Source organism: Lepisma saccharinum, chromosome 1 (assembly GCF_977018435.1).
Source record: "Lepisma saccharinum chromosome 1, izLepSacc3.1, whole genome shotgun sequence".
In the NCBI taxonomy this organism is placed as follows: Eukaryota; Metazoa; Arthropoda; class Insecta; order Zygentoma; family Lepismatidae; genus Lepisma; species Lepisma saccharinum.
The window spans coordinates 70,471,205-70,493,356 of NC_139229.1; the positions used below are offsets into that span (position 1 = coordinate 70,471,205).

General features: G+C 37.4%; 2 protein-coding genes across 2 annotated transcripts in view; both read left to right on the plus strand.

Moving 5' to 3' along the window:
- Positions 1 to 14,126, plus strand: part of LOC145996355 (uncharacterized) — a 151,446-nt gene extending 137,320 nt beyond the window's left edge. Inside the window, exons 33-34 of the mRNA XM_083132787.1 lie at positions 2,256 to 2,471; positions 13,831 to 14,126. Coding sequence (XP_082988913.1) covers positions 2,256 to 2,471; positions 13,831 to 13,983 — 369 coding nt within the window. The 3' untranslated portion in view covers positions 13,984 to 14,126. The remainder of the gene's footprint in view (positions 1 to 2,255; positions 2,472 to 13,830) is intronic.
- A 4,739-nt stretch (positions 14,127 to 18,865) lies between these two features.
- LOC145996361 (inactive pancreatic lipase-related protein 1-like) overlaps positions 18,866 to 22,152 on the plus strand; it is a 58,876-nt gene continuing 55,589 nt past the window's right edge. Inside the window, exon 1 of the mRNA XM_083132797.1 lies at positions 18,866 to 18,935. Within this exon, the coding sequence (XP_082988923.1) occupies positions 18,899 to 18,935 (37 nt within the window). The 5' untranslated portion in view covers positions 18,866 to 18,898. The remainder of the gene's footprint in view (positions 18,936 to 22,152) is intronic.

A 22,152-nucleotide genomic window follows, 5' to 3' on the forward strand; every position in this document is an offset into this window, starting at 1 on the left:
TACAAAATGTTGGAGTTGTCAAAATGTATTGAAAAGTGACAATATTGGTTCCATTTTATTTGAGTTTGTATATCTCTTTTCACGTATATCTTGTAAAACAAGAAGAAACATATTGAGATTTGAGATTTAAAAATTCTAATATTTTGTAAGTATCTTCGAGTTGTACTTTACTCATTTGATTATTTGATTGCTTTTCAGCGAGTCAGCAAGATTTTGACTGACAATTTTGGAACAAATTGTTCCTTTCTAAGCCCATATAAGTTGTATGATTTCAATTCATTTTGAAAAATATGTTGAACGTTTTTGAAAACTACATTGAAAATTTTGTGAATGATGAGTTCATTTTTTAGTTCCTTTATTATGACAAAATTTTAATTACGCGTATTTTGGGAATAATATTTGGTGCATTTGCTTCAAGAGTCTAAGCGTGTACTGTGTCTTTTCCTCTAATGTTTTTAGTTTTAGTTTAGCTAATAAAAATGTCCGCATGCGGGACATGTGTGCTACTATGAGGGTGGGGATGACGGAGGGTTAAAACACACCCATTCCCTCGCTGGGACTCGAACCCAAGACCTCCTGATCAAAGCGAGTTGAGTCAACCACCCAACATGCTCAGCTACCGAGGCAGGCATAAAACTGTTAGGTTGGCCTCTTAATGTAAATACATACCCTACATTTCAATAAAAATGTTAATTGTTATCTAAAAAAATAAATGAGCAGACACACAAGACATAAAAAGACTTTGAAACATTTTCTAAACGTTTTTCGTGTTACATTTCATTTGCATGAGGAATATAATAGCTGCTTAAAAACTGCTATACGAAGACGTAATTTTTATTTTTAAAAAAGGGAGGGAGTGAGTCATTGATTCATTTATTTCAGTGATCAGAGCCTCTCCAATAATTTTGACAAGTCGGCGCCCCTGATTGTAGTCTTATGATAAATGTGTATACTTAAAATTTGTCTGTCACTGGAAGTACAGTGAAACCCCGATTTTACATTTTCCCACATTACACATTAAATTTTGATGGTCTCAATGAAGGACAATGTAATAAAATTTTCCTCAATTTTATATTTTCCCCCATTTTGAATTTTTTCAGCTTGGTCAACTGAAAAACGTATTATCGAGGTTCCACTGTATATACAAATATCAGGATATCAATGTCCTGGAAAAATCAGGAAAACAAACCTGTGAGGAAAAAAATACCTGGAATTGTGCAAATATGCCCCAAAGCCTGGAAATTTGCCGGGACTTTGAATAAAAATACAACTTCTTTCTTGAAGCAGCTTCTTGATGGGGTATTATATAAGAAATGTTTTTAATAGTTTATTAAATAAACTTTATTCTCCTGAATAGCAATTTTAGTTTAACACTTGAAAAAAATAGGTATAAACATGTTAAGGTACCACAAAGTGATTCGGAAAATTAATTTAAAATTGGTTGGAAAATCTGGAAGTCAGAGGATTTCTTTTGCCAAAACTAGTGAGAACCTTCAATATTTTAACTTTTAAGGTTGAATATGATCACAAAAATTTCTTTGGACAACATGAATGTTTGATATTTTTAAACCCATGATATTTGCGATTCTATCTTTATACTAGTGCTGTCAAAATCATTCAATACTTGTTCATGTTGTTCAAAGGAATTTTCATGTTCATATGTGGTCACTTCTCATGTTAAAAATTAAATTAAAATTAACACCAAAATACTGTTTTAAAAACAAACTGAAAAATATTTTTGAACCTGATCACATTTTTGGACCAAAAGTGGCATATAAAATGGCATTTTGGTGTTATTAGTGTGTTACTGTTATTCCTGTATAATGAAGTCCATTTTTTACAGCAGAAATTAATTTTCCATGATTTTGCATAACTCGCAGGATAATTCCAACCTCAGGAAGTGTGTCAGTAAATAAACTCAGAATTTTGTACTGAAGAGTTTATTTTGCATAATTTTATGACAAAACATGGTAGGAAAATGCACCTTACACCTTTCAAAACCAAGAAAAAATGAACATTACAGAATGTTATTTCATATTTCTGTCAAAAACTAAATATGCATTTCTGTAGAAATCCTTTTTCCCTTTCATTTATTTTCAAAAAACAATTTTAGGTTTGCTAAAAATATAGGATTTGACAGCACTAGTTCTTACACTCACGCAATGTGAGGCTGTCAACAGGTATAGAGTAAGTTAAGTGCTGGTTCCTTCAGTTGCAAAGGTTATACACATTTTGTTTCCTTTTTTTGGTATCAGAATCCCACATTTAAAGATCTGCATATTGACCTCATTCGGCAACTCTGTCTGAAGCTTGAGCGGACAGTTTACTTCCCTGGAAACTGCATAGTGAAGGAAGGAGACCTCGATAGTCGCTGCTACTTCATTCACCATGGTGAAGTGGAAGTCATGGAACGTCTAGCCGACACTGAAATTGTTAAAGAGGTCCTTGGGGAAGACGAAGCTTTTGGCATAGTAAGTACAACAAAAATTATAATTGTCTGTGTTATGACATGCCTTGCTGTACTATTGTTCGATGTTGAAATTTCAATCTGAGTAAATTAAACTGGGAATGTCTTGAACAATTTGTTGCATGAGAACCACAGGAACATGACTCAAAAAATGCAGTTTTCAGTTTTGTTTAAATAAATTCCTGTGAAGAACTGTCTTTGAAGTCAGTAATGGCGGCTGGTCGCTAGTGCGTAACGTTTGTGCTCCCGAAATAACGTAAACAACTGCAGTAAATTAACATTCTAATGGTCAAACTACTATTGTAAGGTGAGATTAATATCTGAGAAGTGCATTTGCAAATAACACGCCTTCGGTTTATTACTTTGTGCCTTGTATTGTACTATTTTCTAATTCACCGTTCAGTATGGCACCGAAGAAATCTGGAAAGAACCAGGGATCACCGAACAGCGTAAGCAGTGTTTCCAACTTCAACAACGTAGAATTTGTGAAACGTGTTTGTGAAGAAGTGAAGATTGCTGTGCAGGCACCTGAAATGATGAAAATTATGGTGGACTCGATAGTCGAGGCAGTGACAAAATCAGTGCTTCAAAGTCTGGAGGAAACACTAAACTTTAACGTTGAAGAAATGCACAGCATGAAGGATGAACTGAAGAAGAAGGATGAGCAACTCCGAGGGCTCAGGGACAAATTGGACGACTTAGAGCAGTACCAGAGGAGGAACTCCATCCGGATATTCGGTATTCCCGAAACTTCCAACGAGAATACCGATAACAAAGCAACCGCCTTGTTTGAAGAGCAACTGGGCATCAAAATCCAGCATGGTGATATTTGCAGAAGCCACAGGGTAGGAGGACAGAAGAACGGAGGTAAGCCAAGAGCCATTCTTGTTAAATTTACTAGTTACCGTGCGAGAGCAAGTGTGTTTCGAAATAAAAGGAAACTGAAGGGTTCTAATATCAGCATCACAGAAGATCTCTGCCGCGCACGTCTCGAGCTTCTGAAACTGGCTACGAGCAAATACCATTACAAGAACTGTTGGACCCAAGATGGGAATATCGTGATAAACATTGGAAACGTGAAGCACTTCATCACTTGCAGAAAGCAATTAGATGAACTTTGAACGCTTACCGGGAAGATATGAGTGATCTGTACTTTATCATTTTTTAAAATCTCTTTTACCTTTCATAACATAACATTTAAATTTCACATTACTCTTATAATTTTTATTTATCGGGAACACATTTAGTCTTAAGTTGTAGCTTCTAAATGTTTGAGTTCCTCTTTTCTTTGATATATACGTGTTTTGCTTCTTTTATTATTGTTTACTACTTTCAATATTTTAATCGCAACTGCATAATTTTACAGTTTAGTTTCGTAAATGTGAGATACGTTCTTGTACATAAGCAAAGTTTAATTGTTAGTAAATCAAAAAAACATATTCATAAGTTTCTAATGATCAAAAGTACCGTAAAAAGCAGAAAACTTTTATTTGTATTTGTATTTGTAACCTTTATGCATCTGCGGATAAATGTAGTGAGTTTGCAACCTCTCTCTGCTCTGCAACCCTCCAGAAGTTACTTCTACCGTTATGCCTCTAACAGAACCTACCACCCCCCTTGAAATGAACTCCACTGCTCTAGGGCATGTCCTCCGTCGGCCTCTCGCCGATGACAAAAGAACCGGCTGCTCCCTGGGTCTCAAAATAGCAAATGTAAACGTCAGGTCATTATTCCCCAAACTTCAGGAAATATGCATCGAAATTACAGAGAAACAGATTGACATTCTTGTCATAACAGAAACGTGGTTAACTTGCAATATAATGGATAATGCATTGAAAATTCCAGGTTATGACTTAATACGCTCTGATCGCCATTACAGCATGGGTGGGGGTGTCTGCATATACGCACGGGAGGGACTAAAACTGCATCCGTTCTCTTTCGAAATCGAAGGAGAGTTTGACGTTGAGTACCTTTCAGCTACGGTTGAAATAAAAAAGGAACGTCTCGGTATTTGTGCCGTATACAGGCCTAAGCGTATTCCATATACACAGTTGTCAATTTTAGAAGATATATTGACCGAAATGTATCCCTTAGTTAATGACCTTGTTATAGCTGGAGATTTCAACATTAATTTCTTACATCCAGACTGTGCTGACGTCGTTTACATTCAAAATTTGTTTAATCAATTTCAATTAACGCAAATAATCAATAAACCGACCAGAATAACCTCCACGACTAAGTCATTAATTGATCTGACGTTTGTCAGCAACATGCAAAATGTAATCCAACATGGTGTCGGTGAGCCAGTCAGCAATAGCGATCATAGAATGACCCACGTTGTACTTGCGTATACCAAACCAGAAAGCGTGAACAGAATTATATACCACAGAAAATACGGTGATATTGATTATGATAAATTCGTGAAGGATGCAGAAAAAATTAACTGGGGAAAAATATATAACACCGATAACTTGAATATGAAAGTAGAGTATTTCAATGTCAACTTACTTGATCTCTTTGACAAGCACGCGCCAGTCCGTAAAACACGAGTTCGTAACAAACGTATGCCGTGGATTACATCGAATGTGAAGCTGTTGATGAAACTAAGGGACAATGCGTTTCGTAAATTCAAGCGAATCGGAACTGAATCTGCATGGAAAGAATACAAAGAATTGAGAAATTTCACGACATCCGTTATTCGGCAAGAAAAAAAGTGTTATTTTGAGCATAACATCAATAAAACACCAAGACAACCAAAGCATTTATGGAAGCAGCTGAAATCTGTAGGCATTGGCTCAAATAAAAATGATCTCCCCTCCACGTTTGACAATGCGAACGAGATAAATGAACACTTTATTAATTCAATTGATAGTCTAAATATCGACCAACGTCTGATATCTCAAGAATGTTTAAAATTTAGTAACCAAAAGTTTAATAATATGCTTCCCGAATTTGCTTTTAAAAAAAGTGGATGGCTATACTGTAAGAAAATGTTTGTACGAAATCAAGTCTACTGCTATTGGTGCAGATGGAATATCAACTAAAATGCTGAAGTTATCGCTACCTTTTATTTTGCCTATTATCATACATATTATTAACTTTTCGCTCGAGAAATCCGTATTTCCCAGGAAATGGAAAAGAAGCTTTGATAACACCACTCCCTAAGACGACCCGACCAACTAATGTAAACGACCTTCGACCTATTAGTGTTCTGCCTGTGTGTTCAAAACTACTAGAAAAAATAATCTATAAACAGACATTTAGCTTCATTGCCCAAAACAATATTCTTCCACCCTCACAGTCAGGATTTCGGCCGGCACACAGCACTGCTATGGCTTTGCTGAAAGTCACAAATGACATCCTCCAGGCTATGGATAAGAAATTCCTCACTGCATTAATATTATTGGACCTGTCCAAGGCATTTGATACGGTACAACATAAATTACTGCTCAGTAAACTGAAATATTACAGTTTTTCACAATCTACCCTTAACTGGTATTTTTCATATCTAAGTAACCGAAATCAACGTGTAAAACTGTCGCCTACTTTATTATCTAATAAATTATATATTTCATCTGGTGTTCCACAAGGATCTATACTAGGTCCCTTATTGTTTACGATTTATATTGCAGACCTACCCTCAGTTGTCAAATACTGTAACGTACATTCATATGCTGATGACACTCAACTAACCAAATCATTCAATCCAACAGAAATTGCTAGAAGTATTAAATACATAAGTAATGATTTGGGTGCGATAAAAACATGGTGTGATGCAAATGGCGTTAAAATTAATGCTAATAAGTCATGTTATACATTTATTGGAACTCGAAATGCTATTGGTTCGGTCGAGCACACTAATACAACAATTACAATAAATGATGATGTCATACCTAGAGCTCAAGTAGTTAAGTCTTGGACTGATATTTGACACTCGTCTATCATGGAATGAGCATATTAGCCGCCAAATCAATAAATCATTTGGAACACTTAGATTCTTGTTTAAATTTAACAAACTATTATCTTCAGAAATCAAGCAGCACTTATATACACTTATACACTTATATATCCATTTCTCGACTATTGTGACGTAGTGTATAGAATAAATAAAACTTTACAAGCAAAGATTCAAAAATGCCAAAATTCGTGCATGCGGTTCATATTTTGCATCCCGAGACGTGAACATATTTTACCTTCCATAAATAATAAGAATATCCTCAATATGTACCGTAGGCGGCTACTGCATACATATTGCCTTATACATAAAATTATTACATCTGGCAAGCTGTCATATCTGGCAGACATGTTGATCCCTCACACCAGTATTCACAGCCACCATACAAGAAATAATTTCAAATTTAACCTTCCACTCTGCAACACACAGGCATATCATTCGTCGTTTTCATATTCTGCTGCAAAAATATGGAGTGCCCTACCTAAGACCATGTCGAGCATATCTAAAATAGAATCTTTCCGAAATGAAGTAAAGAATTTTCTTTTGGCAGAGCAGAGATTGTGTTCAAATACTATGATGTAACTTGTATGTTTATGTTATGTATTTTGCCTACATGTTTTTATTTTTACTTATTTTTCATTCATTTTATTTTATTTTTATGTAGTTGTCTTTTCACAATTTTTGTATCATTTTATTCATACATTTATTACAATTATTTTATCAATAGATTTTGTAACCAAATCATACAGTTTATTGTACACTGTATTAATACTGTAATAACATATGTATAAGAAATGTAAATTTAAATGTAATCGATGACACGGGTTAGAAAGAATTTGAATTTGAATTGACATGGACGTCCAGAAGGGGGGAGGGGGGTTGACTTTTCCCTGGAAAATGAAGGTTCACCTAAAAAGTATAATATTTCACACATAATTTCATTTGTCACAGCAATTTTATGTTAATAAGGGTGTTGAAGGAACATGATCATTTCAGACTGAAGCAGTGTTTTTTTAGGTGGCGACACTATTATGGAGGAAAATATGCCTCCTTTGCCCCCCCCCCCCTGGAAAAAATCCTGCGGACGTCCATGATTCCACTTCTAATCCTTAGCCGCAACGTTTCTCCAAAATAATCCAGAGGTAAAAGAAGCGTTAGAGCGTAAAATTCCAATTAAATGCTTCATAAACTTGACCCTGATTAACTGCACAATCAAGGAGCAGCTTTATCAATATAATTCTGGGATAATTTCCATCCATCTACGGGACGAAAATTCTCAATTTACTGACCTTTTTAAGAGTCGGGCATATTCCATAGAATACATTATTTTGTCTCTTCTGTAAATTTGAAAAAATGGAGTTATGTCCTTGTTCTTACATGATGAATTACTGTACGTTTTCGGTAAGAAATTTTAAAATGTGCAGCATCTTTTTTCTAAGACAAAACACATTGTTGCATATGTAACTTGAGGAGATCAATGAAGTTTTTAGGTTTGTCACAAATTTTTACCATTTTTATATCAGATTGGTGGGCTCTTGCATAGCCAAATCATTGGTACTCTTGCCTTTGATATGAGCAGTCCTGTGTTCGATCCCTTCTGGGAGTTCTGAAAATTTTTGTTCATCCAGCATTGTGGACAGTGACAGCACCAGGATATAAAAACACCATGTATATTTGGACTGAAAGAACATATATTTATATAGGGTGTATACAAATTGGAGTTTTAAGCATGTGTATTTTCTCTGATATTCGATAAAATAATGAATCATGCCTGAAATGGAAGAGTAACCAACGTTGCAACTGTTCAATGTGGGAGCTTTTTGTGATGTGCCACACATCCAGCCAGTAGTCCATTTGTTCCCACACCGAGGTTAGCATGTCTGGTGAAATCGACTCTACTGCTGCCATGATCCTTCATCTCAATTCAGGTAGGTTGGCAGGTAGTGGTGGCACATAGACATAATCTTACGTAACCTTACAAAAAGAAATCACAAGGGGTGAGGTAGGGAGGCCTTGGAGGCCACTGGAAAAGAGACATGTCATCCTGACCACGACAACAGATCCAGCATTCAACCATTCCCGCACTTCGTTAAGAAAGTGAGGAAGTGCGCTGTCTTGTTGCCAAATGATGTTCTGTTGTTCATGCTCCAGCTCAGAAAAGAGCCAATTCTGGAGCATGTCTAGATATGCAATCCCTGTGACAGTTTTTTTTTCATGAAGAAGAAAGGTTCATACTTGTTTGGGTGTTGCACAGAAAACTTTAACTTTTGGTGAATCCCTTTTGTGCCGCAGTGTTTCCTGTAGATTCTGTGTCCCAAATATGGACGTTATGTGTATTTACTTTTCCGCTAAGACGAAATGTGGATTTGTCACTGAAAATCACACAACTAAAAGTCGTCACCTTCCTCATCAGCATTTGTTTGCAGAAGTTGGTACGGGCCACATGATCTGCAGGCTTTAGGGCCTATAGCAGCTGCAAGTGGTACAGTATCAGTTGGAGTTGTTTTCTTAACACTTTCACTGTCATGGTTGGCATAGTTCTCGACTTGCCTGCCGTACAGATTTCCTAGGACTCCTCACAAAATCTGCTCTGATGCATTCCATGTTCTCATCTGACTCACACGGTCGTCCGGTGTTCCTACCCTTAAACAGGCACCCCTTTGTCTGGGATTGGTTATACCACCTACAGATGTTGTTGTCATTGGGGGCGTTACATGGAAATCTTCACAGATAGGCCCGTTGAACTGTAATCACTGAATTACAGGTCACGAATTTGAAGACAAAAAGCCTTATGCTCGGTAGTTGCTGCCATCTTTACAACTGGTGCTGTCATGAGGCAGAGTCAGGAAACAAATTTAGGCATGTAGAATCGAAACTTCTCTTTCATCACATGTAGGAGACAGCCAGCTGGGGTTACTTACATAACCATACGAAACACTTAAAACTTGATATTCATTTGTGTACACCCTGTATATTTTTTGTTTGTTTGCCGAGAGGTGATTTCATGCACTGACCATGTGTTGCCCAATGAAAAGCCACTTGGCTTGACTCTCTCTTAAGTCTGTTGCACTATGGAGTTTAGTTTGTATCAGATTGTTACATTATCAGTTATTTTCATGTGTAAATTTAAAAATGGCAGATATGAGACTTTTTTTTTTTAAAAAAAAGCAGGTAGGTACACATGTACACATGATGTAATGCACCACAAAGCCAGAGATCCCAGATTCAAAACCTGCATCATTGTGATTAACACAAGAAGTGGGAAAGTGATGTAAATTAACCTAGATAAAAAGCAGTGTCTGTAAAGTTACTTTAAAAAGTAATTAACTCTAGAACACACTATCCCAGGGGTTCCCAATTTTTTTTATTTCACGGCACCCTTAGTGTTTCAAAATTTTCCCACGGCACCCAGGTCAGAATGTAGGCCTATCTAAAACTTGCAACAGGGACACCCAGATGGCACAGTGGTAGTAGTGTCATCACATTGTAATCAAGGGGTCCTGGGTTCAATACCCGGTGGAGGCACATAGTGGTTTAGATCCCACTTTAAACTATAGGTCCAGTCCCGATTAGCCTTATTGTGCATAAAGTTGACTTAAAAGACCAAATCAATAATCAACACTTGCAATGCTCATTTAGTGTGGTTAGGTTGCTTACCTTAAGTTAAAAAAATAAACACATTTCAAATTCAGAAACATTTTACACGTAAAAAGCACTAAATAAGCACATATTTAGAACAACCATATCATTTCAGTGAAAATATTCAAACATTTTTCGGGGTGCCCCTGTAAGCCATCTACGGTGCACCAGGGAACCACAGTGCACACTTTGGGAACCACTGCACTAAACCTTACTGAGGAACCTGTTCACTACTGTCTGCTATTTTTTACGATGGTACTTTATTATTTATTTTTGGTATCTACAAGACAATTTGTGATTTTCAAAACTAAATTTGTGAAGACACCCAAATGTCGACCTTTTTCCATGTAGTACATCCTGGACTGCATTTTGCAGGCTAACGAGAATCTGGCGCCTGTTCCTGCAGCCAATATAATCCTCCATAGGGTTTGTGTTCTGTCCATATTTGTTTTGTGATTGTACCGTCATCCACTTTATCTCATCACAATTTATTACAATCTTTGCAATTAGCTAAAAAGTGGCAGAAGAACGAAGTAAAATAAAACAAATTAATCAATCAAAACTAAATATTTTTTTCTCATGTGTACTTAGTATTGCAAGTCAAAATATATTTTTGTTAGTTTCTCAATTACGTATAAATTTTTATTCACAATTGTTCTTAGTTACCAAAGCTCCAGAAATGCAAAATTTAAGGTCCAAAATATAACATCGGAAAACTGGTTAGAAAAAAATATTTTGCAAATTACACTTCTTCTTTGCAATAACTCTGATAATACAGAAGTGCTGTCTAATATACAAAATGTAAAATCTTTTTCGTAATTATCACTTAGATTTTAAATTGAAGTTACGAGGGCAAATCGAAAAGTCTTTGTCCCTATTTTTTTTTCGGCCGAAATATTAATCTGATTGAGAAACCGAGATATACATTCAATGCAATACTCAATACGTCCACATTGTATGAGCAGCGAAGTGTTATTCGTTTTCTATGGAGCAAGAGATGAATGCCCATTGAGATCATTAGGGAAATGCAGCCGACATATGGGGACAAGTGTCTTGCTTTGAGAAGTGTGCGGTGGTGGTGGTGGTGTCAGTTTGAAAATGGCCGAGAAGACCTTCATGCAATGAGTGGTCATCCTCATCTGCCTCAGATAATGTCCTTCAGATGCACATGCTGATCCACTTTCACCATTGCGTCCACGCGGGCAATGTTTTCCGTTGTGTTTACGATATCGTTCACGAATCCTTGGGGTATCCTGGCAGGACAGAGGTTCATTGGCGATGACGAAACAAAGACCGCTGTCTGGAGTTGGTTCCACGATCAACCGGCCGAATTCTACAACAGCGGCATCTCCAAATTAGTGGTGCGATGGGACAAATGCCTGAACCGCTGTGGTGACTATGTGGAAAGATAGTGCAAGGTACATAGAACAATTCCTATATTTTGATTTCCCTGCATGTTTATTATTTCAGCTGAAAAAAATTGGGGAAAAGACTTTTCGATTTGCCCTCGTACAACAAAAGTATTACTTTTTTCTAAATTGTTTTTAGAAGTGTTATTTTCCTTTCCTCAATCACGATTGATTAAGTTTGTTTATTTTACATTGTTTTTCTTACACTTTTGTTAATCACAACGATAGGAATAATTGGTAAAAAAGATGAGACGAATGAAGAGAGAATCACACACATGAGTGGTAACATCGTTGCCTTGAAATCAAGGGGTTCCAGGTTTGATACCTGGTGGAGGTAATAGTGATTTGGATCCTACTTTAAACTGCAGACCAGTCCAGATTAGTCTATTTGTGCATAAAGTGGACTTATAAACAGTGGCGAAGCGTGGTGTCGCTGGAAGGGTAGGCACAGGCGTGTGAGTTCGTGTTGTTATGGGTGCAACTTTTTTAAAATATAAAAATTATAACCTTTAACGTTATTTTTGAAAATGTAACAACATGTCCTTGCCAACGTTCCTGAATAGTAACGCTTGATGTGTGGTAACTCGTAAATCGTATTTCTTGATTTTATTGTAAATTGATGCTTTAGGTGTCATTCGAGTGGCAGTCCTCAATGTTCCGATGCCTCTTCTTTCTTCCTATGCCCGGTAATAGGCTTTTATGCTTGTTTTTGTAGCATTCCAGAGTAATACAAGGCATTATTCCCCTTGCTCACTTCGCGCTCACAACAATGAAATCCGACCCCCGTATCGGAGTGGTTAGCACATCGCGCAACGATGCCAGGGGTCCTGGGTTCGAATCTCGGCCTGCGCATGGGTATTTCTGGTCAATTTCATCATATCAACACTCTTCCCCATCTTCGCAAATTAGCGAAAAGTGGTACAAAAAGCGAAGTAAAAAAAATCAATCAAAGAATAAAAAATAAATGAGCGGAAAGAAAAAACAAGATAAAATATAACAAAAAACAACAACGCAACAGGAGTAAATCGAGGAACTAACGAAAACGTTGAACACTGAGATAGAAACATTTTTCTCGCCCTCGGAACAAGTTGTCTTTGCCATCCTACCCTCACCTTCCCTTTCCCCTCGTTGGACACCCCGCGCTGGACAGAAACAGATGTGAAGCCCAACATCCCAATCAGGAAAAGTGTGCTGATTAAACTCTTAAATTTTGCTAAATTCAACTAAATTGTGCTCGGATGACTTAGGTCTTAAGTTCATTTTATGCATCTATCTGTATTTTGGGGACAGTTGTGATGTGAACATGCGTTGTTGATTAGTTAAACAATATTAGTAATTTACTCCATTAAATTAGTTACAATGGTTTAACCAATATAATTGGTTCAATATGACGCTTGAAAAAGTTTGAGAAAATTGGACGACTACAAAAGGCGGCGGCTTGTTTTATCTGTGACCCCAACTTTCTAGCAATTTCCTTCAATAAAATGTTCCTCGTGAGCTAAGTAAGGAAAGATAAAGAAAAGAAGACGGTGGACCAGATGTAGCTGGATCGGCATGCTACCTTTTGTTTGAAACAAATAAGATTTGCGATTTTATTTAAATTTATTTTTTTCAAAACATATTCCTCTGAATTCAATTTATCTGTCTCTCAGGGGCGCATGTTTATAGATGATGCTATATTTTACCATTATTCCAAACACAGGGTGCTAGGTGCCAATGAAGTTCAAATTATACTACGTTTAGTACAATTATGCTAGGGTTGGGATCACTGCGTGAGGCCGGACTCACTGTGTCCGTTTCGGTCGGACGCGCCCCTGAAATTATGCTTTCCCGCATGAATCACATAGAATGTTATGGAACCAGCTGAGGCCCTCGGAGAAGTGGCTCAACATGCGATGATATAGTCTCTGGCAGGGATGGAGATTTGTGGAAATTATCGTAAGGCCTAGCTTTCTTGTATTAAAAAGCCTAGCTTTCTTGTATTAAGGCGTCGTTTAATTAAATTATAAGTAATAAAATATAGCCAATGATATTAGGGTAGGCCCGGCCTCCGGGCCTCTTATGATGCTTCGCCACTGCTTATAAAACTCCCACACATGGAGACACAAAACAAACCCCGAAACAGGATTATACTGGCTGTGTCCAGGTGCTAGAGCCTCGTTAATTTGCAAAAATTCATCCCAGTGTGTATTTTATGGAAGAGAATTTGACAACTGAGTGCTTTCATAATATGTGATCCACATATTATTCAGTTTCTTCACATCACAATGCTATTATAGTTACCAGTATTTCTAATATGACAGTGTTGTGATACCATTAAGATACTAATTGATATTGCTTATTAATATTTTGTTTTGCAGGTTCAAGCATATTTTGCAGACAGGCGACATGACAACACAATTCGAGCTAAAACATTTGTCGACATTTTGATTTTGAAACAGTCAGACTGGAAGTTCTTCTTGCAGTTTTTTTCTGAAGATAGAAAAAGGCTTGAGCATATTATTGGTGAATAGGCTCTCCATTGAATAACTATAATTCCATACAAATTTGGATTCTTGAAGTTTTTGATAAGTTGAGATTTTTTTACCTGGTATGTTGAATGTCAAAGATATCTTGAACTGTTTAACGTACAGAGTAAAGTGCATCTGAATTTGAATCCTGAATTATTTTTATGGATCTATTTGATTTTAGTTTTATTGTATTTAGTTTTATGAATTTATAAGTAAGAATTTTCCTATGGCTGAGCCAATACCACTTTGAACCGATACCCCAGAGGCTATCTAGGCTACCTGCAAAGCCCCGACTCAGAAGACAAGAAAAATCAGTCTGAAAATGTGCATAAAATTGTTCATTTTAGTAACAAGATTGGGAGTTGGCACACTTATTTCTTACGAGTTGGCAATCTTGCTCACTTTCTTTGAATGCGGAAGGAGTCCCGTGAATTTAGCATGGTGGTAATCTAGTATGAATGCCGTCAGTGTTGCAAACCCTCTGTTCTCAGTGTGGAATCTTCACAGGAACGGAAAATTTTGGAGCGAGGAAAGAGGAAATGGGTTGCTTATGACAGGGAAATTCCCCCTCTGGGCCAAGAACATAATTTGCAGATTATTAGGACAAGAGGGAGAGGCCGATGACCTCTTCAAAGAACCAGAGTAGATCCGGGGGTGAGGGAAAGTTGGGGAGTTTGTTGGCTGCCTGAGTATGGTTATGACCACCTAAAAATACCCAAACTGACAAAGGCCCACCCAAGGTACTCAGTTCTACAGTGGAAATGCATTGGGTTCATTTCCTTGGTGCACAATATGAGTGACATGTGCTGTGTTGTGTAGTGAACTAAAATGAGTGACATGATTAACGAGCAATTTACTCGGCTTACGTATGAGGATAAGCTTCAAATCATTGTTGAATTTTTGTTTTAAATCAACTTTGTGTACAGAGAGAGAGATCTGGACCTCTAGTTTAATGTGGGATCCGAACTACTATGTGCCTTTACTAAGTATTGAACTCGGGACCATTTCGTTTCAAGGCCACGACGTTGCCACTATGCTGACGAGGAGGAACCAAGCTTCAACTCATGAAGATATGTAGGTCTCAGACACTCCAAAAGTATTCAAGGTAAGAAGTTTGTTATATATTTTATTCTCGCGTCTAGGCCTACATAAATATTTCACAATATCTTATCACTTAAAAAAAAAAAAACTGCACCCCCTCCACACAAGCAAATTTTTGTCCATTCGAACATTATGATGTAGTGAGACAGCCCAGATTCTGTACCCAGTATACACCACTGTGATACCCATACGGATGCCAATACTCTTGACTGATTCCCGCCAGTACTGATGCTTGAAAATTGTAACAATTAATAATTGTTCATAGTATTAATTAATATTAGTGGGAGTATTTCATTCCAATTATATGAATCAATTTACCAGAGTTTTGCATCAAAATATAAAAAAATTACATCAGAGTATTAAAACATCTGTTACATAATCAAAAAAATATGATTTCGTCACACAATATTGGTGCAAAGTGAAATGGAAACTTCGATTTTGCATAATTTCCAGGATAATTAGACTCCAGGTGTTGTGTGGCATTTTGGTGGACCTCACAAAAGACCAAAATGCAGGAGAGGTATCAGCTGGTATTGATAAATAAAATCCAATCAATATTTTTTGATACTACTGGTATCGGCTCAGTCCTATTTCCAGCTCCAGCCGAAATACATTTTTTCAGGGCAGGTGCTCTTCATAATGTCCTCGATAGTGGAAGAAATCTAGGCTGTTTGGAAAAAGCACTAAAAAAATGTATTTTTACAGCTTTTCGCTTTCTGTAGCTCTTGAGCTTTGGCCAAAATCCTCGAAATAAAGAAGTCTCGAGACTTTAACAATGGCTTTCTCTTAACGTTCGTGTGTGCCAAAGTGGATAAGAAATAAGAATACATGGTATTTCATTCATTCCCAAGGACAGCACTAAATCTATACTTGAGCGTAGCAATGCGTAACTAACGCCTTTGGGTACTCGTTCCTGGACTTTCTTTTGCAAATCCGCTAAATGCCCTGACATAACTTCCGACCCGTCATAAGTTTGAGCAATAATAAATTTATCCTCCAGTTTCTACTTATTGACAATTTTTACATGAACAAATAACCCGTCAGATATACAATCGGTACTCACATCAGTAAAACCAATAAACCCTCCTCTTTACGCACAGATCTCAAGACAGTTGACAATTGAGACCTACTGTTAACTTAGCATTAAATAGTTCGTCTAACACAATTGAAAGAAAGTATGATTTTTTAATTAATTTAATTTTTTTCACTCACGACATCACTAATTGCGTGTATTAGACAGGGCCGGATTAAGGTGGGTGCTATTGATGCTGCAGCATTAGGCCCATTCCTGAAATAGGCCCAGATGAAGAGAGACGAAAATTTTCCGAAAGCTGAACAGTTTTCTTTTGCTATATCAACCTGAAAATAAATCTTAGTATTAAATTTGGAGCCCCAATTTCGGACGCCTAGACACGGCGTTACTTATTATGCAGTTACTATTATTCTTTGCGCTGTGACGTAAGTATAACGTCGTTGTGTTTATTGTTCATCGAAGATTTCAAGCATCAGGCCCAATTTCGTCTTAATCCGGCCCTGGTATTAGATCATTGCATTACATGCTTTACGATGATGGAAATAGCACTCGGAAAATATTTTAACCCTGATGACGTCAGAGAGACCTGCCGGAAACATGGGAGCTGAATAAAAAGGCCTTTTATGACCAGACCTTCAAGCGGTTCGGGTGTCTTCCGAGCAGGTAGAGAGATTCGCACATTTTCTGTGATGACCTGGGCCAGCGAAACACCATTGCCTTCAATAGGAAACGTAGCGCGAGTGTTGGCCATGGGGAATAGTAGGTGGGCTCTCATTTCGATGCGCTAAACTTAGCGAATCCCTTGCGAATTTCTAGCCGTTTCATGGTGTCACTTGGCTTATTTCACACAAATATGAGAATATTCTGACTTATTTTTTTACTTCTTCTTTAAAATATTTAAAATGCAATATTTTTATTATTTTGCTAAGTCATCGCCGCATCTGCCTGTGGAGACAAGAGCGATCATCAAAAAGATGATGTTCAAAACAAACAATGTAGGTCTATGTAGCAAGTAATAACAAGGCTACTCGTCCAGTATTCCACAATCTGTTGTGATATCCTGTAAAAGTTTGATGTTTTCTTTTAGCTGAGGTATTTTTGGCGTAATGAAGTACGGGGTGGCCATTATGTATTTCCAACATTACAAAGGTCTATTACAATTACAGCTTCATGGTTTGTGGAAAACAAAGAGAAACTCACAAGTCACAAAGTTTATTTACAATGCCAATACACTCCACAAGTGTCCCTTTTGTCGCCTGCAGAACAACTAAGCTATTCAAATTTGGACCATGTTTGCAACTCTCCTTGGGTGACACTAGCAACGTCAGTTATCCTTATTCAAATTGTCCACAGATTAGGTACACGTTTTGCATACATTCTGCCCTTGACATAACCCCACAGGAAAATGTCGAAGAAGGTTATGTCGGACCGTTGCACCCAATTCCCCTGTCAGGAAAACGTCATTTTCGGTTCCAGCGATAGCAACTCAGCCTCTACATGGAAAACGGGAAAAACTTTTTAAGTTTCTCTTTCTTTTGCCACAAGTCATCCAGCTATAACTGTTATACTGTAGTTTCTTTGTAATGTTGGAAAGACTTTATGGCCATCCTGTACATCGAGGGAAAACAATACCCTATCAGCCCCCAATAGTGTGTACTCTATGCTATAGGAAATAGACTGAACTACCTAAAACCACGGCCCTAGAACTATTGCAACCATCGACTGCTTTGAGGCGAGCGGATAGGAAGTATGAAAGGAAAGAGAACGAAAAAAAAGATCAGATTCAATAACTAATGATGATGATAATAATATTAATGGTAGTAGTAATAAGTTCTCCCGATAGTTTGCCTTGTGTACTGTCCGCTTGCGTCAATCGGGACCATCGATGAAAGTGCGCATGCACAAAGTAGACGAGTCCACTTTCAAAATAGGGGAGACGGGAGACGGCTGTAAGTGGAACTAGCAAGGAAATCAGATTCAGTGAAAAGCGTCCTGACTAAAAATTTAAATTTCAAAATATAGTTAAGTTGCTTTAGTTAAAAAGCGAGCGATAGCAAGCAGCCAAAAGCATAGAAACGTAATATTGGTTTGAAGCCTACTCCCCTTTTGCGATTAGATTCGTCCACTTGAGCTAGCAAGGAGTCTCGGGTTCGATTCCCTATTGCACATTGCAGTGGTTCAAATACCACTTTAAACGTTGGGTCTGGTACCGATTAGCCTATGTGGGCATAAAAATCAAACTTTGACTAATAATAATAACAATTTTACGCAGTGCCATGGCAGTTTGTGGCATTTCTCTAGTTATTATTATCAACATTAAAATTCCATATTTTATTCACAGTTAGAAGAGGACGGTTTTTATGATTCGTTCCGAATAGTTTTGTCATTTAAGCTGCAGGTATAAATTGCATTTTTACTCCTCTGCTAATCTTACACACATTAGATGAAACTTTATATGGGTCAAGCGTAGATGGCGTTCCGAATCCGGTTACAAAATGGTAGGAGGTGTTGAAATTTGAAGTAGGCAAAGCGACCAAAGATGACATAACCATTCTTCATCGCCGGCTCACGTACGAAGATGGTTACTGGTTACCACCTAACTGGCAGCATGTACGAACGTGTGTTTGCGTATTCCAATCAGCATCACGTTGAAAGGAGCCATTGTGGGACACGAACGATTTTTGCTTCGAAACCAAACATTCAGTCGCAAGCCGAACCTTTAAGGTGTTATGTTGCTCGGAAGAACGTGCGTGTTGGTTTCGTCTTTTAAACATTGACGTGGCAATGAATATTCTGAGAGCACTTGGGATGTATATTGCAGGTTAGTCGTTTTTAGTGTTCGGAACAGGAAAGGGGGGGGATTATAAAATTTGGGCCCCTAGGCTATCCTTTGGATCCTGCCGACATTATTAGGCCTACTATTGTTATTATCTTGGTACTTCACTTCCATTAATTGCATGCTTTGTATTAATAAACTTGTAAAGTTTAACATATAGACACATCTGATTGAAAACTATTAAACGTTATTTTGGTTTATAAGGTCCACTTGCACTGTGTATTTCGCCACACAACTCTAATAGCGCACACGCACCAAAGGAAAAGAAACCGACACTACATTTCGGTAGCCACACTGGCCTCAAACTGAGAATCAAGGATGTTGATTTCAACCGTCAATATCCTTCCACTTGATTTTCAATTGTTGGCATTCAAAATGTTTACATTCTTGTCGTCGAGGAATAATTATTTTTATTCGAGCAGTTACGTGATCTCTGAAGAATAGGGTTATAATGTAAGAAGTTATTTGAACGCTAGAAACTCTTTTCCTCAACTTTCTTTCATGAAATAAGCAAGTAAAGGACTTGACACGTTGTTTTATTTTGCTATTATCAAAATATTAAGGAATTTTAATAGTCGATGGTCATTGTCGCTTCTGCTCCTTCAGCATCTCGATAGTCTAGTGGTAACACCCTCCCCGTAACTTCTAGTTACTTTCCGTTGGAAGTTTTCTTGCAAAATAATCACACACAATCAATGATCAAATAATTGTTGATTGATTGATCTGTTTTATTTTTCTTAGCTTTTCTTATCAATTAATTGTAATAAAATAAATATATGAAGACTTAGGCCACATGTGTTTATTCATGGTTCCGGGTCAAAATATAAGTCTTCGTGTATTTATATTATTACAACACATAAATAAAGGAACAAGGACTCAGCTACGCTTAAATGATTTTAATTCGAAAAATCGCCCGTATGCCTGTCACGGTGCTTTGCATGGGGTGGTATCATTTCCACAAATGATGTACAATACAGTACAAATGTACAGTACCTGTTTCTTTCCCTTTCATTCCAAAACTCAAAGAGATCCACTCCATCGACAATGACTTCTTTCGAGTTAGATTACGACATTCTAAATGAGTGCAGAAAGCACTGAAGTCTTCGTGCGAAATTATAAATAACGAATTACAATAAAGCGTGGGTGTTCTACATTTAGCACAGGTGATTCTACGAAAATCCTTTCACCTTAGCATCCAAAGAAGGCACATAGTTGGAAACAGAGTTGCTAAATTTATCTCTTCCCGCATGTTACAGACTTTCAAGTTTAAAATTTAAGTGTTGTAAAATAACTGTAAACTGTAAAAGTTATTTCCATTATAATAAAGTAACTCTGTTACAGTTACAGCTAATTACTTTTAAAAGTAGCTATACTTGCAGTTAGCATTCCTCAAGAAAAGTAACTGTTACTGTAACTGTGTTAAACTAGTTACTTCCAACTGTGGAAGTTACTTGCCAACGATAAATGTTCGACGTTGACCTATCGAATGGCTCCCCCGTATCCCTGACCTTGCACTTCTTACTTTTTAGTGTGGAAGTCATTTAAAGTTCATTGCGCATGCGCATAAAGAATAACACTACATGTTCATCGAGAATACTGGTCGACATGGGTTTCGATGTCTCGCAGATGACAGTTCTCTCTGAATAATTTCAGCATGCTGATTCCAAAAATGAAATCAAATTTTTCCAATCACGTGAGAATTTTTCACAATTTTACAATCAAATTATGATATTCGCCATTACAATACATTTATTACATAACGCAACTGAAGATAAATTTCGAGTGTTTCCTAATCAATAAGTGATTGTGGAAGTATTTTGGTTGCTGATGACGGAAATGACATCCACTTTCCCCCATCACGTCAGGATTTTTCACAATTTCGCAATCAAAATTCTCATTTTCGTGAGATCGAATGCAAGTGTCAAAACCTGTCCGAAATCAGGCTCGTTGCTTAATTCAACACGAACACGTAACACCTGTTTGTCGTCTCGTTCCTTTTACTGAATCCTAAGAAGGCCAACATTAATATTCGTGAGAACAGGGGAGAGAATGAATTTCTTAGTAATAATATATATCTTGCACCCAGTTGGATCTCAACGAAATAGGATTCAATTAACACTAAAAAAGAAAAGAGTTTGTACAGTATGAATGTCACGTGCTGGCAAATACTTGGTATATTCGACCAGTAATAAAAAGAACAATAAACTTGACGTTTGTCTACTTCTTAAAGGCTACACTATACTCTATTCCAGAAGTTTGTGGAGCTTGCGAACGAAAACAAGAACACCAATGACTCCTTCATTACAAGAGGTGAAAAGCCACCGCAGCTACCAGCCGTTGCAGCAGCGAACACTGCTTTGCTTTGCCCATTCGCTTTCTCCCCTTTTGTACTGTTATGCGAAGCGTTGCTGCACAGACTCCTGGGACGGAGTATAGTTAATCTGAGTTGGAAGGGAATAAGCCTTCAACTTAACACTCAGTGGCGGACAGCCTTTATCTTCTTTCCACTGTGTTCCTTGGTTTTTGTCTGGGGCTGATCGCATTAATTTTAGATATCACAGGGAAGAATAATGTGAGAATTGTCTTTACAATCGTGACATCTTTGTCGGAAGTGAGGTTCCTCCTAACCCGTAGAACGTCATAATAGTAATACACAAAGAACCGAATTGGAAACTTAGGAAAATCAAAGAAGCGGCCTTCGCAGCAATGACCAATAATCCTATAAGTCCTCCCAGGATAGAATTCAAGGAAATACACGTACCTTGTCACAGGGATGTTGGAAATGTTATCCTCGTGTATCCACACATTTATGGAATGTTTTTAGGAAATTTCCATTTACACGCAACAGTTCAGCTTCTGACATTGCTCCAGTGTCTCTCCTGATATTCTTCTTCAGTTCTTCTAACATGTTGGGGTTTGTTGCATAGACTATATTTTGTTGTAATGTGTACGTATGTGACATTATTAAAACTATAGCAAAACACAAATAACACTTCGAACACTAAACACTTAATAAACACTTGATAAGACAATAGAAAATCACAAGAACACTTGTAACACGTAAACACTTTAAAAATACAACTGGAATGAAATCGCAAAGTTACTGAAATGGAATGGGGTTAACAAATTCACAAGTTATGCGCAAAGCCATGTGTTTCAGTTGCCACTCTGGCGCCGCGAACTGTTAGGAAACTAAAGCGCC